At 38.8% G+C, this 17,337-nt stretch overlaps 1 protein-coding gene, 4 non-coding genes and 1 pseudogene across 5 annotated transcripts in view; 2 read left to right on the plus strand and 4 right to left on the minus strand.

Annotated features, from left to right (window-relative positions):
* The window catches only part of LOC111333710 (polyunsaturated fatty acid 5-lipoxygenase-like), a 17,937-nt gene extending 6,229 nt beyond the window's left edge, over positions 1 to 11,708 (plus strand). The window contains exons 6-16 of the mRNA XM_088750343.1: positions 262 to 360; positions 1,902 to 1,998; positions 2,704 to 2,821; positions 3,362 to 3,454; positions 6,302 to 6,362; positions 6,732 to 6,837; positions 7,325 to 7,413; positions 7,873 to 8,046; positions 8,411 to 8,574; positions 9,347 to 9,468; positions 10,110 to 11,708. Of these exons, the coding sequence (XP_088606469.1) occupies positions 262 to 360; positions 1,902 to 1,998; positions 2,704 to 2,821; positions 3,362 to 3,454; positions 6,302 to 6,362; positions 6,732 to 6,837; positions 7,325 to 7,413; positions 7,873 to 8,046; positions 8,411 to 8,574; positions 9,347 to 9,449 (1,104 nt within the window). The 3' untranslated portion in view covers positions 9,450 to 9,468; positions 10,110 to 11,708. The remainder of the gene's footprint in view (positions 1 to 261; positions 361 to 1,901; positions 1,999 to 2,703; positions 2,822 to 3,361; positions 3,455 to 6,301; positions 6,363 to 6,731; positions 6,838 to 7,324; positions 7,414 to 7,872; positions 8,047 to 8,410; positions 8,575 to 9,346; positions 9,469 to 10,109) is intronic.
* On the minus strand, positions 25 to 98 carry Trnar-ucu (transfer RNA arginine (anticodon UCU)). The gene has a single exon. It is a non-coding gene; the product is annotated as a tRNA-Arg (tRNA).
* Trnaw-cca (transfer RNA tryptophan (anticodon CCA)) lies at positions 3,082 to 3,153 on the minus strand. The gene has a single exon. It is a non-coding gene; the product is annotated as a tRNA-Trp (tRNA).
* A 1,147-nt stretch (positions 11,709 to 12,855) lies between the features above and the next one.
* On the minus strand, positions 12,856 to 13,440 carry LOC148738150 (cyclic GMP-AMP synthase-like receptor 3 pseudogene; annotated as a pseudogene).
* Positions 13,441 to 13,673: 233 nt separating this feature from the next.
* Positions 13,674 to 13,745, plus strand: Trnaw-cca (transfer RNA tryptophan (anticodon CCA)). The gene has a single exon. It is a non-coding gene; the product is annotated as a tRNA-Trp (tRNA).
* Positions 13,746 to 17,121: 3,376 nt separating this feature from the next.
* Positions 17,122 to 17,193, minus strand: Trnaw-cca (transfer RNA tryptophan (anticodon CCA)). The gene has a single exon. It is a non-coding gene; the product is annotated as a tRNA-Trp (tRNA).
* Positions 17,194 to 17,337: the final 144 nt, after the last annotated feature.

Raw genomic sequence — 17,337 nt, forward strand, 5'->3', positions numbered from 1 at the left:
GCGTACGATACTATAAAATGACCCCACCCCCGGTGGGACTCGAACCCACAACCTTTGAATTAGAAGTCCAACACGCTAATCCATTGCGCCACGGGGGCTTTACAATTTTAATCTAGTAAGTGTTGAAGAGCTATCGCTCAAAAGGTCAGCTTTAAAATACACTTTACGATGGCAAGTTTACATTATCAACTCATTTGATAAAACCAAATATCATTTTAGACTAGCCCAAGTTATTCCTGGATTGTTTCCCATTCTCTACAGGTGGTGTCTCCTATGGCACTGTTCTTTCTGAGTCCATCCAAGAGTTACCTTGTTCCCATCGCTATCCAGCTCTATCAGGAGAGAGGAGAGGATAATCCGGTAAACACATCGAGTCCGTTCTTTGCAAGTACAAATATCGCGAACAACATTGACCCCAACAATCTCACTTTACACAATTAAATCTTGACCAATTTCGCATAGTTTTCTTAGTCATCGATTTTATACAGAAGCTTACGACCAAGAATTCTAGGTCGTAAGCTACTGTTTTATAAGAAGACTAATTTGTCTTTTTTCGTTTAGTCTTTCAACACAGAACACCAAGCATTCCTCTGCTCTTAGGTCCTTATATGAAGGCTTCCAACAATGAAGTCCTTATTTATGAACTCATTCCTCATTGAAGGCTAATCGTTTCGAAAGAAACTCTTTGGGGCTGCGTCAGTGGGAGTAACGAAATAATTTGGATATATCAACAAAGTTGAAATGGTAAATTGGCCACCGTAACGATTACAAAAGCTGACGTTTCGAGCGTTAGCCCTTCGTCATTCGCTCCGACGAAGGGCTAACGCTCGAAACGTCAGCTTTTGTAATCGTTACGGTGGCCAGTTTACCATTTCAACTTTGTTGATATATCCAAATTATTTCATTCCTCATTAATTTGAATATATCAACAATGTTGAAATGGTAAATTGGCCACCGTTACGATTATAAGAGCTGACGTTTCGAGCGTTAGCCCTTCGTCGTTAGCCCTTCGTCAGAGCTCCGTCGGAGCTCCGACCAAGGGCTAACGCTCGAAACGTCACCTTTTATAATCGTAACGGTGGCCAATTTACCATTTCAACTTTTTTGATATATTCAAATCATTCCTCATTAGTTTGGGTGCGAAAACCGCTTTTCTTTGTGTGTGCAGCAACTGGGCCGGAAACGTAATAAATCTTTGGAGAAACGATTGTCTGCTTATTTCAACCACGAGACTGATTAATTATAGAATAATTTGGAAATATCAACAAAGTTGAAATGGTAAATTGGCCACCGTAACGATTACAAAAGCTGACGTTTCGAGCGTTAGCCCTTCGTCGGAGCGAATAGAGGAATTGTGGGTTGTGTGTGCTTTTTAAGGCAGAAACTGGAATTACGTTATTGGTGGGAACATGGCATTTTCTGCCTTTAAAAGCACACACAACCCACAATTCCTCTATTCGTTCCAAAGAAGGGCTAACGCTCGAAACGTTAGCTTTTGTAATCGTTACGGTGGCCAATTTACCATTTCAACTTTGTTGATATATCCAAATTATTTCGTTACTCCCACCGACGCAGCCCCAAACAGTTTCTTTCGAAACTATCAGCCTTTATTCATTTGATTAATTATAGTATACTATATTTGAAAATATCGTGCAACAAAATTTCTTTTGTTCCTTTTGGAAAAGCAGTATCATCTGTGAATTAACAATGAGTTTTTTGAGCTTTTCGATTGAAAATCTTTCAACGCGAGCTTTATTACGCCTGCTTGATTGAACTGCATGGCTATGAGGGGCCAGGTATAGTGTGCTAGAAATCACAATCCATCATTCCTTATCCCACGTCAATTTCATTCCGTCATTCATCATTTTTGATGGCAAATGTAATCTCAATTTCTCGGCCAGGTTTTCCTTCCCAGCGACCCTTGGTACACATGGGTGCTAGCAAAGATGTGGTTCAACAATGCTGATGCACAGTATCACAGAGCATGCGTACTGCTAGGTATTGATACAACATACTCGATCTCAAGCAAACAACAATTAGAGGAAGGGAAACTCTTTGAAGTTCAGAAAAGAATTATATAATGGTGAACTCTTCTTCATTTGTTTAATGACAGAGAATTTTATCGGAAAAGAGGTTATTGCTCATCCAGCTGTTAAGTAATAATTAATTGGTGAATCGCATCATTGAATAAAATCTCGCATTCTGATTGGTTAATGATGCGAGGTATTTAGAGTGGGGTTGTGAGTTGAAAACGAGGCTAAGTGATATTGTTTCTCATCTACGCATACATAACAACTATAAGTAATGCTGTTTTCTTTTTTTTTCTTATTTTTATTCAATTATGCGATTCAAGGAAAATAATTACTTGACTCGTGAATACCGCGTTAAATTGCGCTTGAAAACCGATATCGCACTCCTCGCTTTGCGATTCGTTTTCGCGTGCAAATTAATGCGGAATTCCCTTGTCAAGTAATGAATTTTCCCCTATAATCGTTTTTCTCACAATGTAGTCACTGGAGATGGCTGCAAACTTGGAGCCAGACCTTTCGGGAAACTAGAACTCACCGGAACAATGACGATCGAAATTCGCTAATCACATTAGATCGCCTCGATACAAAAGGGTAACAAGTGAAAACATCAACAACAACACAAACTTCTACTTACCGTTTGGTTGTGCTGTTCATTTTTTTTTTTCTCCTGAAGGATACACCCATCTTCTCTTGGAAGCGGTTTCCATAGCAACACATCGTCAACTTTCTCCCTCGCATCCTATCTTTAGATTACTTGCGCCTTACCTACGTCACGTGATTCCCGTGAACTGGTATGTGTATAACATAAGGGTTGCTTCTACTGTCAATTAAAGGGGTTTAGTTCAATTTAAGGACCTGAACATACACATTGAACAAATGAAAAGTTTTCTCGACAAATTTTTCTAGAGAAAGTTCTTAAAATCTGTGCATATACTGCTGAAAATGATGAGAAAAATGGCTAAAGTAGTAACAAAACTAACAAAAACAGCCAAAAAAGAAGAATTTGGAAGGGGCTTAAAAACTATACTTACTTAAAAAAAGAGTACCATAATGACCCCGACGTGACTCGAACACGCAGCCTTCTGATCTGGAGTCAGACGCGCTACCATTGCGCCACGGAGTCAATTTCGATACGTTGATACATCAGCATACTAGAAGAGTCTTGTGCATTTATGTCGTAAATTATCAAAAGCAAAGTATGAAACAGTTTACGTTCAAAAGTTTGGTTATTCTATCTTGTTTGGCTTCTTTTGCTGGCCCAAGCCCAGCTGAGGAGATTTCTCAGTACGGCATACATTTCTTAGTCCTATCATCCACTTTTCTTCTCGCAGCTTCGAAGTAAACGAACTGCTCACCCCGGGTTCTTGGATTGACAACGCGACAACCCTTGGGGCGAAAGGCACCCAGGATCTTATAGCCTTAGGGTAGGTGCCTTGTGACTCACTTTCTGCACTAGTGAATAATTCCGCATAACTTAACCAGCAGGGGTTCTCAAAGGAGTTCCTCGCTTATGTATCATAGAAGCTCACAGGTTTCTCCATTTTTCAAGAACTGTCAGGTCGACCATCTTGTATGTAAGGGAAACGGAAGAAGTTCTAAGAACTGATTTGAATTTTTCTTCTGACTGCTCCTTTGCTTCGAGTAAAGTCAGTGACTTATCAAGATCCTGGTTGGTCTCGTAGCGAAATTGGAGGGAAATTTGAATGAGGACGATAGTGAAATCAGTCCCAATCCTTTTGGCATTCTCACACAATGCCGTGATTTTCTCTGGTCATCAAACACGTAAATAGAGGATATGGCTGCGCGGAGATACGAAATTTTTCTCAGGGTGTTGAAAATATCTCGCGAATGAGCGAAGCAAACAAGTGAAATCTTTTTAATCTCGAGAAGAGAGATTTCGTATCTCCAAGCGGCCATGTAATATTCTATTTATCATATAAACACCACTGAAAGACCAAACCATTTCACTTTTGCTGCGAAAGGTGCTATCTACCATGTAACCGTAGTAACGGTGTTTTTATTTTCACGCGTGAAGATATATATCTTATGAGACGTTTTGTTGTGTAGTATCGCTGAGTACTTTTACGAATTGTGCCGTGTTTTGACGAGCCCGTAGGGTGAGTAAGTAAGTAAGTAAGTAACAACTTTATTTACAGAGGGTAACACATAACAGATAAAAACTGACGAACCAGTGTCCCTCTATCCTAAGTGAAAAGTTAAAAACTATTTACACTTATAAGATAAGTATCAGAAAAGTATTTATGAATAAAGGCTGATATTTTCTAAAGAAACTGTTTGGGGCTGCGTCGGTGGGGGTAACGAAATAATTTGAATATATCAACAAAGTTGAAATGGTAAATTGGTCACCGTTACGATTATAAAAGCTGACGTTTCGAGCGTTAGCCCTTCGTCGGAGCGAATAGAGGAATTGTGGGTTGTGTGTGCTCACCGAATCTCTTCATGTGCACCTCCGCCAATGTAATCTATTGCATAACTTGCAGTTATTGCAAAAAGATTTATATCGGCGAAACAGGCAGAAGACTAGGTGACCGATTCCGAGAATACTTTCGCGACGTGGAGAGGAATGACAAGGACACATCAAAACCAGTCGCAAGACATTTCAATTTACCTAATCATTCTAAGCAATATATGGCAATCTGCGGTCTTTCCTTACACTTAGTTAGCACGGAAGGCCGTAAAACTCTTGAACAAAAGCTCATCTTTCAAACCGGCAGTCTAAATGCCAGAGGTATCAACGAACGCTTTTCATTGACCATTTCAAAACGAGTGGGAGAATGGTTCGAGCTATGCCTTGCAAAGGCTTCTGGGATTGTTACTCGGGACAGCTTTCTAAAATCACTATAAACAACCACAAATCTACCAACTGTACTGACTTGGAAAGCGAGAATGCTGAAGTATTACTGCTGTGTTCCTGGATGTACTAATAGTCATAGAAATAAGCCTTCACGATTCAAGTTTTATTGCATACCGAAAGACACAGAGTTACGAAAAAGGTACGATATTATCCTTCGAAATGCAACACTCAAGCTTGTGGTCCACGTAATGCTTGACACTGAAACAAAATATAAATGATAGGATAATCAGTTTATTAATACCAAAATTACAATTAAAAATGAACATATATCTATCAAAAGCTTTTTACAAAAGTATAGTTTAGCGTAAGCCAAGTCCATGTGACTTATCGTAGTCGTAACTCTGCGAGCTTCTCTGAGGTTTTTGCACCTCTACAAAAGAGCCATCGACGTAAAATGGCACAGTACACTCGTCGATTGGCTTTGGTAGTTTGGGTCCCGAGTAACGATCCCAGACAAACTTGCGCGGCGAACTCGACCCACTCTCCCACTCGTTTTTAAAATGAGGAATTCCACTAATTTATTCGTGTTTGTCTCGTTGCCATGTTCCCACCAATAACGTAGCTCGATTTTCTGCCTTTAAAAGCACGCACAACCCACAATTCCTCTATTCGCTCCGACGAAAGGCTAACGCTCGAAACGTCAGCTTTTATAATCGCGAACGGTGGCCAATTTACCACTTCAACTTTGTTGATATATTCAGATAAGTATTTACACTCACAAGAGTAAATAAAGGAACGAGTAAAAATACTCAGCGATACTACACAACAAAACGTCTAATAAGTTATTTATTACCCAACACGCCTAATTGTTATTTCAGTGCGGGCGAATTTTGCGGATATTTATTTACAGGGAGTGCGTGACAGAAGTATGCGAAGCGGAACGGAATTGGCGCGTTTTCGTGTTACTGTTTCTATTTTTTTCAATAAATGAAGAAATTTTCTGGTTGTCTAACAGTCTTTCTTCATTCGATTCATCTAATAGACTTCGATATGTATTTGCCAGCCATTCCGACTCTTCGTTGTCGCAAATATTATTCAAATTGTCTGCCATTTTTTTCGTTACTTCAATCCAATTTTTCGCTTCCGCGATGCGAGAAAACCTGTCTGACCGGTTCTCTTGAGTACAAATACCGCGTGATATCTGTACTCGTCTACGGCGTTATTTGCACTTTACGGAGTGTAGTTGGATAATAAAACATGTTATTTTCACCTGCGGAGATAATCACGTTTTCGCGCAAAAGCTCTCCTGAAATTTCATTGATGTTTATGTAATAAAAACCAACCTTATGACTTCGACTATATCTGAAATATGTTTATGATTCATTAGACTGCTCCTAAAGTTTTATCAGCGCATTATCTTTTTTTTTCGATGTATCCCTCTTTGGTGATCGACTAGTTGGCAAGATTGGAGAATGGATGTGCACGGCACACTACCGGCGGACCTTGAGCAAAGAGGAGTAAGTTCCTACAGAGAAACTTGTGCATTAAATCCCTGCAAAGTGATAATTGTGCCTCGATCACGAAAGAAAATCACGGGTCTGGAAACAAATTTTCACTTGTCAGATTTATGACGAATGCTCGTGCAAATTATTAAAAAAATATCATCATTAGACCTCGACTATTCGTGGTATGTCTCACTTCTGTGGTAGAATAATTATGACCGTGTATATAATGGCTCATCCACTATTGTATTCAGTAAAGTTGTTGGAGCTCCCTGCTTATTATAGTGTGGTTGCTTATTATAGTGTGGTTGTTCGTTTACTCAGTACCGTTCGTTTCAAGATTGTCATTCACACCAAAAAATTCGTTTGTTGCCCTGGTAACAGGTGTCTGATCCTTCAGTGCTGCCTGACTACCCCTATAGGGACGATGGACTCATGTTGTATGGTGCCATCAGCAAGTACGTGACGTCAATTGTGGAAGCGAGATATGGTAAGAAAAACTGTTGATCCTAATACAAGTTCTTTTTTATGGAAGAGAGGTCAGAGACTTTCATTATTCTTCAAAGAGGCAGTATAGATGCTGTATTGGAGGTTTCCATTGTGCGGTCCGTTTAATAATAAATAAATAATAAAGTCTTTATTCTATCATAAGATAAAACTACATATCTTATGTTACAATGAATTCGGAAGTTTGTTGGTGTTTTGTCTCCGTACATTTAAATTGTCTCTAAACAGACTTATTGGAATGTAAATTCATCATTTTTTGTTTCTGAATTTCACTGTTAGCTAAATCTCGTGTTAATTTTGGCATTTTGTTAATTTCAATTTTAAAAGCTTGACGCGTTTACATTAGCAGGAATTTTCAACCCCATTGATCAGTGTTTCTTGAATCTGGAAACTGACTGTTTGGAATCACTCCCTCCCCCTCCCCCTACTGTGAACTTTTAAGACTTTTCGTTTAATTTGATTGTAACCAGATGAAGAAGAAGAACTAACGGACGATTATGAGCTTCAGGCTTGGGGACTGGAGCTAGTTGCAGACGGAAATCCTGGGTGTGGTATAAAGGTCAGTTAAATTGATTTACGCTGATTGGTCATCGAATTCTTCGTATTTCCTATTTTGTTGAAATGATTTAAGTCTCTCATTCAAGGAGAACCTTCTGCTTGTCGATGCTATTGTTTCAGTTGATGCCTTGGTTAGCAATTCGAATAGCAACTTCAAATATATTCGTCAACATAACTTAGAGTAACAGAGCTCCTCTCGACTGAATGGTGTAAACAAAAACTGAAAGGGATACCAATGCCCGAGGAAAATTTGACAATTTATTAGAGAAAGCTCAAAGATAATATAAGCAAATTACCTAAGGTACGCCAAAAATCTAATTAAAGGCAAAGTCGCGACTGCAATTCAATGGTTGAAAGGGGACGCGCGAGTTTTCGAATTGTTTCGTTATCGATCGTCCACTGCCGACCTCGAAAACAGTCATAACAGCTCGAAGAATCAAGTTATTGATGTCAATTTCAGGGCGTGCCAGGTGAAGGCAGGTTCGAAACAACACAACAGCTTTGCCAAACATTAACATCCATAATATTCACCAGCACAGTTGGACATGCTGCGGTTAACGTCTCTCAGTATGACGAGTATGCGTTTCTTCCAAACTATCCTGCCGCCTTGAAAGGACAACCGCCAAGAGACAAGGTAAAAATGTCTATATTCTATATTCTTGGTGTCGTCTGTAAATTCCAGCACTCAGTAAATATCGTTCCTTGACAAGGTCTGAATTGTTAGCCCCACCCCTCCTCCCCTCGACATTGTTGCGCAGCGGGAGGTAGGTTAAAGACAGACTCAGGTCATATTGGGGTAACCTCTTTTCGGTGGCTGCAAGCTAATAATTGGAAAGAACCTCGAAAAGTGAATAAACTTTAACTTACGGTTTATTCTATTTCGGATGGTGTGGTAGACCGTTCCACCAGCTCAAAGTTGTTCAAGTTTTTTGAAGCAAATTAAAGCCAAGAAATGTTTACCGTATATTTACTTGTGCCATCTTCCCTTCTTTTCGTAGAAATGGAGGGAAGAAAGAGACATTTTGGCGTGTCTACCGGCAAAAAATATTACTTTGGACATCATAGTTATAAACAAGCTCCTCTCAGAGAGGCATACCAATGGTTTAGCTGACTTTCACGCCATGTATCAACATGACCCAGTTGCCAAGAAAGCAATTTCCAGGTAAACGTATTATTACTATTGTTCTCGTTGTTTTTCTATGTACAGACCTCCCCGGAGGTATACTGAGTTTAGACAACAATGGCAACCACGTGGCTTACATGATCCAGAATTTTAAAGTACACGTTAACAAACGCATGATTTGAAAACTTTTGTCGGCAATATTTTCAAACAGATGAGCAAGGTCTTCTGCGGTAAAAATACTCTTCCTTTAGTATTTTAATTGGTCTTTTATCATTAAGCGAATGGTACATCTTCCCCCTTAATTCATACCCTAACATCGGTATTCATATTCTCCATACTGTTCTCTATACATTTCCTAAGGTGCTGACAAGGAGATTTTGGTAGTTTATCAGTTGGCAGCTTCTTTACTAGTTGGTTTAGTTTATTCTTGTGACCTGTCACCCTTCGGGGTCAAAGGATTAAGCAATCTTCTGCAGATTTTTGGAAGGAGCATTTTTTAAAGAGTCTGTTTTGCATCGAACAAAGGCATTTGATTTTATCCACACTGTGACTAGTGTCTCTTTAGTAAGCTTTCGCCTACCCAAGGCATTATCAGCCATCATGCATCAACCCTGATGATACCATGGATCGGCAAAAGCTCGCAGACTTGTTTTCATATCGTTTCTTAGCTTTTACTGTAGTTCAAGACTTCACTGGAAATTCTTTTATCATTTTGAAAGGCTCTTAGAGAGACAAAATTAATTTATACCGGCGTCTCTTATTTGCAAGTAAGTCAAATTGCGGACTTATATTAACGTTTCTAACTTTGCAGGTTCCTAGACGATTTGAAGTGTATTGCGTTAACCATATTGGACAGAAACAAGAAAAGACAAGTAGTCTATGAGTACCTGAACCCAACGAGAAATTCGAAGTGAACTTTGAAGTGAAAAACAGGTTTGCTTTTTTGTTCCACATAGATCGAAGCTTTATTATTTATCAATGATGACTCGGTGGACCATGCGATTTTATCTGGCACATTTACTCACTTTTCCTGTAGTTTATTACCTTGAAAAAAATACTATGCTCGTAGCTTTTCGAAATATTCTCAATTAAGTGTATAAAGAAAGCTGCTGAACTGAGCAGGCAGCGTGGACTTTAGTCTGCTTTTGCCTCAAACGTCTTGTTTAACTTCTCTTTTGATAACATTGTTGTAGCATTTGCCAGGAAAATCAACCATCTAGTACGTGATTCTTCCTACCTGATCTAGGTGCTCAGTTGATATATCTAAAGCGCGGATATGGTTAACGGGGCTGTAGCTTGTAGCGAAGGAGTGGAGCAACAAGTGAGGCTTAGGTCGGGTTGCGTAATAAGCCAAACTTCCCGCGCTTTCTCTCTCCGCCGCTGTCACCGCGCCGTTCACTATCACGTTCCGTTTTCCTAACTGAATGCCTGGATGAAGCTAAGATTCTTCGGGATGAGTAATAAATGAATGCCAGAGACAGAAATTTAATCTGTCAATAGGTGTATTTATCAATAGCCGTTTGTGTTACCACTTTTTTTAAAATCTTGCTTACATGTTTTGATTTTCATTATAGGTGGTTTTGCGTTCGGTAGAGCTTATCAAGTTCATGGCTGGGCCAGGACAGGCTTCATATATGATGTCATGTGCGGTAGACACATGTTGGCAGTTCAATGTGACAGCTTACTGTAGTTAATTTTACTTTTTCAAAAAAAAATAGATTCCAGTAGAGCTCAATAGAGTTAATACTCAATTATGTAACATAAAAAATGTTTCCAGATGGGATAAACTCGATTTTTAGAAATTGTTTATTTCATCTTTACATAAAAAATGTTGACCGTAAAAACAAACGGAAAGTTTTTGTGTTTCTCCCTTTGTTTCAAAACGTTTGCACGCTTTATGACACATATTCTGTGTTTGGGTAATAGCTTTTAAGTAAATGTGTTTACATATAAAATTGTGCACCAGACAATTGTATATTGCAAATTATGATTAGTTGATTTTCGAGGTAGCAATGAATAACTTTTTATTTCATTTCGAAGTAATTTAAATACAGTTATCAAAACTGTGAATGGGACAGTTAGTGCTGCATGCCTCATTACCTCTCCACTCCTCCTAAATAATACTTAGTGGAGGATGTGGGGGAGGGGGTCTAGGGGAGCCACCTCATTTTTTGACAAAGGGTTAGGGTATCCGAAAACGTTGTTGGGAGAAGGCTTCCATTAATTCGAATTTCTCTCCAATTCCTCCCTTCCTTAACTTTTAATCTGCTACATCGGTATCACCTAGTGTTAGCTAGTGCTATTGATCATATTTTCATTCATCAGATTTCAGAATTCTTTTGTAGCATCGCATTACTCGAGGAATATCTTGTGTACCGAACCGAAATGTCTATCGTTCTGAAGCAACATTCTTAAGTTTGATATTAACAAATAAAACGCTAATGACGATAAGGGAAATGTAACGAGGATGGACTAACATCGTTCCTGAAGGGCTCGTTCTATAGACCAGCATTTATAGCCCGGTCCACCAGACACGGGTGACAAAGGCTCTTGCAACGAACATGAGGATCAGCCTTCTTACTTGTTCTGTTTTCTATTTTATTTCTTATGTAATCAGTTTAGTACGACATGCGCTTTCTGTTATATTTGCATGGGTTGTGGCGAGTACTCTTTCATTTCTTCTTTTTCTCATAAGGTAACTAGGCCGCTTTTTAAAGGCTCTATTTTTCACCCACCGCAGACAATAATTTTATTTATTAAACATAAACACAAGGACTTTGACGGATGTACACAATTACACTTCACAAAACCCAGAGGTAAAGAAAGGACTGAAAATGTACGTAGGGCCCTGGAAGGCACTCAGGTACATTCTTGGTTTCTAAGAAAAATTAAAAAACGCACTTAATTCTCTAGATTTCAATTTTAAGCTTCAGATAATGTTATTGAATCAATGCTTGTGGGAAAAAAGTTTTGGGGAACCCAGTTTGCAACGCAAATATGTTCATGATAAGTTATTTCAGTTTTGAAAATTACCAAAATAAGGGAAAGGGCACTAGAATTGCAATATGATTATGAACCAAAAAGAATGTAATAACTATGTTAAAGTTTTGAACAATTGATTTTCACTTATTGTGATTTTAATGTACACAAAATAAACCAATTATGTTAAACCAGCATACGTTTATTCTTTTTGTCTTGAGACTATATTTATGACTCTACTGCAATTGAGGATTGAAAGTAATACTGGATTGGATTTGTGATTGGCCCAGGAATCTCGCGGCATCCTCTTACCCAGTCAAGCTCAGTCAGACGCAAAACTAAACCAATCGTGACTTAAAGACTCGCGTTTTCCCGCGCTTTGAGCTGCAGCTTGTTTTCACTTTGAGTTAAATGCTAATGACAAACGTAAACCTTTCTTTTGATTGGTCGCCGGGAATACGTTGGTTTTGGTTTTTTTTACACCCAATTGTAAAACTGCCGTTATGTTTTCGTAAATTTACTTGCGACTGAGTCAAGTATTCAAAACTGCAAACTAATTTGGCAATAGTTTTGGGGTGTACTAACTGCTTTGTATTTGGATGTTTAGAGCAGATGTAAATGATCAGTCTGTATCTTTTTTGTTCGACTTTGTTACTCTCCAAGAAATAGCTGGCGCTGGGGTTTAGGCGGGGAGGGGTGAAGAACAACCTCACTCTTATTTGATCTGAACTGGGTCTTGCGTCTTATCAAGGTTTACAATTTTCCCTATTCACTGAAAGGGGCATTGTCTTGGAATGGAAACCTGAAACAGGAATTGTTATGACTTATATGAGTGACCGTTTTGCACTCGGAAGAAAGACTAAACACTCCGGCTGTAGAATGTATCAATCGTTCTCGCGGCTCTCACGACCGAAAGCTTAACTGTAAAAAAAAAAAAAAAAAAAAAAAAAAAAAGCGAAAAGAGACACAGAAAGACAGGCAAAACCTCAGGCAGCTGGACAGGACAAGCATGCATTGACTTCTAAAGAGCCAATTCAAAGAAGAGAATCCATGTAACATAACTGAAAATGCCCCTTTAGAACTGAACGAGTATATCGACCGGCACCTTGTAAGATAAACGTGTTGGGGAAGAGAAACTTACGATAGCTAACTAGATAAGCATGCTGCATTTATTTCAATTAAAACTTTAGCCTTTACAACCTTGGTTATAACAACTCAGTTTTTAAAGGACGAAACTGATCTGGCAAATTTTCCGAGCATTCTTTGATAAACTCATTAAATATCAGCACATAATATTAGCACTCAACCAAAACAAAGTCCATATCCAGTTCATTCATAGAGTCAAGTATTTTGTTTCTCCATTTGCTCAACAACCACCGGGTTGCGGATTCCATCCAAGAGGTTTACTTCAGGAAGCTAGTAGTTTGGCAGGTTTTCTTTCTGCAGAAAAGTCCGCAATGCCGCCAAGAACCCAACGAAATGTTCCCCCAGTGAGTTTCTTCCATTCCAGTTGAAAGACTTCTCTTTGATGTAGCGCATGATGGCCGTCTTCAGGTAATAAGATGTTAGTTGTCCCAGGGATGTTCTCTCAATACGGACGATGGTCTTCACAATCCTCAGGAGCTCGTGTCTGCAGCCATGATCATTTTTATCCATGCACTTCAGCAAATGTTTTTGAAAATGACTGTCTCGAGAAGCGATTATCCCTGGTGTGTCGTTTTGGCACGAAATATTCATTGGTCCCAATTTGAAAGCAAGGGATGAGATCAGCTGACAAAAGCTCCTACCGGGCTCCTTTACTGAAGATATCCGCTGAACAGAAGGCCCATGTTGACGTACAACGAAATCGAGGTTGGACCCTGGCACTGACTTAACTCTTAAGTCTGTAACTGCTCGATAAACAAGACTGTAGAACCAGCCCTCGCGAAGTCAAGACTGGTTTGGCGCATGCTAGCGCTAGGTTACATAATGTTAACTTTAAAAATGGTCAAACCATACCAAAGAACTCTACTTCAACTTTTGTCATCGTCGCTGTCCAACTAACGTCTCGTGAGTCTCTGAGGTCGCAGTTTCGTCTGACTCACCGAGATGATTAAATCCCGACCTAAATGCAAAAGGTCTTTTTCGGATAGCTATAAGATCCCGATGAGAGTGTAGTCGGCCCCGTGGCGCAATGGTAGCGCGTCTGACTCCAGATCAGAAGGCTGCGTGTTCGAGTCACGTTGGGGTCATGATGACTGCCTTTTTTTAAGCTTGAAATCCCCTCTAAAGTCTTTATCAATGCTGTTGTCAGACGAGAATGCAGCATCTGAACATCTATGCACCTAGCTACCCATCCCTTAACCTAGCATCAACCCTAACTTTTTATCAGTTGGCTAGGTTGTTGGGTTAGGGGAGGGGTGGGTGGGCAGTGAGTACAGATACCGACACTACATCAGACACAGCTTAAAAGAGACAGCTTAAAAGAGACAGCTTAAAAGAGACAGCTTAAAAGAGACAGCTTAAAAGAGACAGCTTAAAAGAGACAGCTTAAAAGAGACAGCTTAAAAGAGACAGCTTAAAATTTTTGTTGATTGTAGAGAATTTTAGCCTGCTTGCTTTTATCTCAGAGCGGATATACACGGCCACCATTCGAACTATGGGAGATCAAGCAAAAAGTCTTCTCTCTTTAAACGGAGTATCTCTTTGATAATAAAGTATATTGGAGAACATGGCGGCCTCATTCCCGGCTTGAGGCTTACAACAAAGTCGAATGCCAAACTAAGCCTCGTTAACATTTATCCGAGTTGTTAAATTATTTAAAAAAAAAAGTTAACTAAAGAGATAGATGATTGGCGATCATCTGTATTACATACGAGTAGCTTTATTTTGTAGAAGAAGTGGCATTTTTTTAAGAACAGAAAAGATATATAGCATTTGTATCAATAAATAAGATGTCAATTCCGATTAAGGTTCCCACACAATTTTCAACTGATCGATTACATTAAAAAAAATCTGCCTCTGTCGAAGGCAAAAAAGAAAACATTTTTTTGCGTTTTGAGGAGTGCAATAGCTCGCTAGAACAAATGGGGTTTTAAGTCTATGTGACTGAGTTCATCTGCTTAAAGTACACCTGACCCCTAAATTTTTTTTCCCTTAAGAAAATCTTCATGCTTTGGTGAGTACTTTTTCGAAAAAATTGTTGGATTTGGTTAAATCCTCCTTTTTTTTATGGTCCGTTGAGGTCGACTCCGAATGGACCACGACCGCGAAAATGGGAATCTAAATGGGAAAATTAATATCGTGAACAACATTGACCTTAACAATCTCACTTTACACAATTAACTCTTGACAAATTTCGCATAGTTTTCTTAGTTATGAATTTTATACAGAAGCTCGTGACCAAGAATTCTAGGTCGTAAGCTTCTGTTTTATAGGATGATTTTTTTGTCTTTTTTATAATAATAATAATAATAATAATAATAATAATAATAATAGTTTAAACATATTTATACAGGATTGCTGCTTCAGTTTAGGAAAGAAAACTGTTATCAATGCAAGTCCTGTTAAAAAAAATAAATAGAAATCAGTTTAGAGTAAATTATGAAATAGTTACGATAAACGAAAGTAAATTCGGACATAATAAATTCTACGAATTATTAAAAATTATTTAAAATCATTAAAGATTTTTCCACCTTTATAATAAAAGCGCACTTAATGCATTCTAATTTAACTTTTTCTAACGAAGACCTTCATTATTTCTAGTATTGTAGCGGTGAATGTCGCGAATTCTTACAAAAGATATCTGGGAACTCTATTTGCAGTGCATCATTAACAAATCTAAATGTGTTCGTCTTCTATAATTTTCGCTTAGTCTTTCAACGCAGTACAGCAAGCGTTTCTCTGCTCTTAACTTCTTATATTTATGTGAAGGCTTCCAACAAGTCTACTGAACTCATTTCTCATTATTTGGATATATCAACAAAGTTGAAATGGTAAATTGGCCACCGTAATGATTACAAAAGCTGACGTTTCGAGCGTTAGCCCTTCGTCGGAGCGAAAGACGAAGGGCTAACGCTCGAAACGTCAGCTTTTGTAATCATTACGGTTGCCAATTTACCATTTCAACTTTGTTGATATATCCAAATTATTTCGTTACTCCCACCGACGCAGCCCCAAACAGTTTCTTTCGAAACTATCAGCCTTTATTCATTTCTCATTAGCTTGGGTGGCAAAACCGCTTTTAAGCCGAATGCGAGGGTTTTTATCGACAGGCGTGGGCAAGGATTTGCGAGAGAAAAAAAAAAACCTTTCCTCAAACGGGGCTCACGCTTGCCTTTGTGTTGTGTAGTAACTAAGCCGGGAAGGTAATAAATCTTTGAAGAAACGATTGTCTGCTTAATTCAACCACACGACTGATTAAGTAACGTATTCTATATTTGAAAATATCGTGCAACAAAACTCCTTTTGTTTCTTTTGGTAAAGTCAGTATCATCTGTAAATACACACCTTACAAAACAATGACTTTCTTGGGCATTATGATTGAAAATCTCTCAACCCGAGCTTAATTATATCTGTGCGATTGAACTGCACGCCTATGAGGGTCGGGTATACTGTGTTAGACATCACAATTCACCATTCCTTATCCCACGTCATCGTCATTTATTCATTATTTTTGATGGCAAATGTAATCTCAATTTCTCGGTTAGGTTTTCCTTCCCAGCAACCCGTGGTATACGTGGGTCCTAGCAAAGATGTGGTTCAACAACGCTAATGCACAGTATCACAGAGTGTGCGTACTGCTAGGTACTGATACAACATGCAAAATCTTAAGCAAGCAATAATTAGAGGAGGGCAAACTCTTTGAAGTTCAAAAAAGAATTATATGATAGTGAACATGTCTTCATTTGTTTAGTAACGAAGAATTTTATCATAAAAGAGGTTATTGCTTACCGAGATGGTAAGTAATAATAAATTGTTTAGTTGTTTGTCTTACGACGGGGTCACTTGAGATGGCTACAAACATGGAGCCAGACCTCTCGGGAAACAAGAAGTCACCGGAACAATAACGATCGAAATTAGCCAATCGCATTAGATCGCCGTGATACGAATGGTAACAACTGAAAACATCAACAAAAACACAAAGTTCTTCTTACCGTTTGGTTGTGCTGTTCATTTTTTTTCCTGAAGGATACATCCATCTTCTCTGGAAAGCGGTTTCCATAGCAACACATCGTCAGCTTTCTCCTTCACACCCAATCTTTAGATTACTTGCACCATACTTACCTCACAAGACTCCCGTGAACTGGTATGTGTATAACATAAGGGTTACTACTACCGTTCATTAAAGGGGTTTAGTTTAATCTAAGGACCTGAATTTGCACATCGAATAAATAAAAAAGTTTTCTCGACAAATGTTTCTGGAGATATTTCTTTAAATCTGTGCATATACTGGCGTAGGACAGATTACACTATTCAAGTGTTGTGGAATCCGATTCAAGACAAGACTGTAGAGCTGAAAATGATGAGAAAAATCGCTAACGTATTAGCAAAAACAACAGAAACAGCAGCAAAAGAAGAATTTGGAAAGGGCTTCAAAACTATAAATACTGAAAAAAGGTCCCATGATGACTCCGACGTGACTCGAACACGCAGCCTTCTGATCTGGAGTCAGACGCGCTTCCATTGCGCCACGGAGTCAGTTTCTGTGCAGTGACTTATCAGCATACTAGAGAAACCTTGTGCATTTATGTCGTAAATTATCAAAAGCAAACAATGAAACAGTTAGGTTCAAAAGTTTGGTTATCCTATCTTGTTTGGCTTCTTCGGCTGGCCCAAGTACAG

This window comes from Stylophora pistillata, chromosome 2 (genome assembly GCF_964205215.1).
Source record: "Stylophora pistillata chromosome 2, jaStyPist1.2, whole genome shotgun sequence".
In the NCBI taxonomy this organism is placed as follows: Eukaryota; Metazoa; Cnidaria; class Anthozoa; order Scleractinia; family Pocilloporidae; genus Stylophora; species Stylophora pistillata.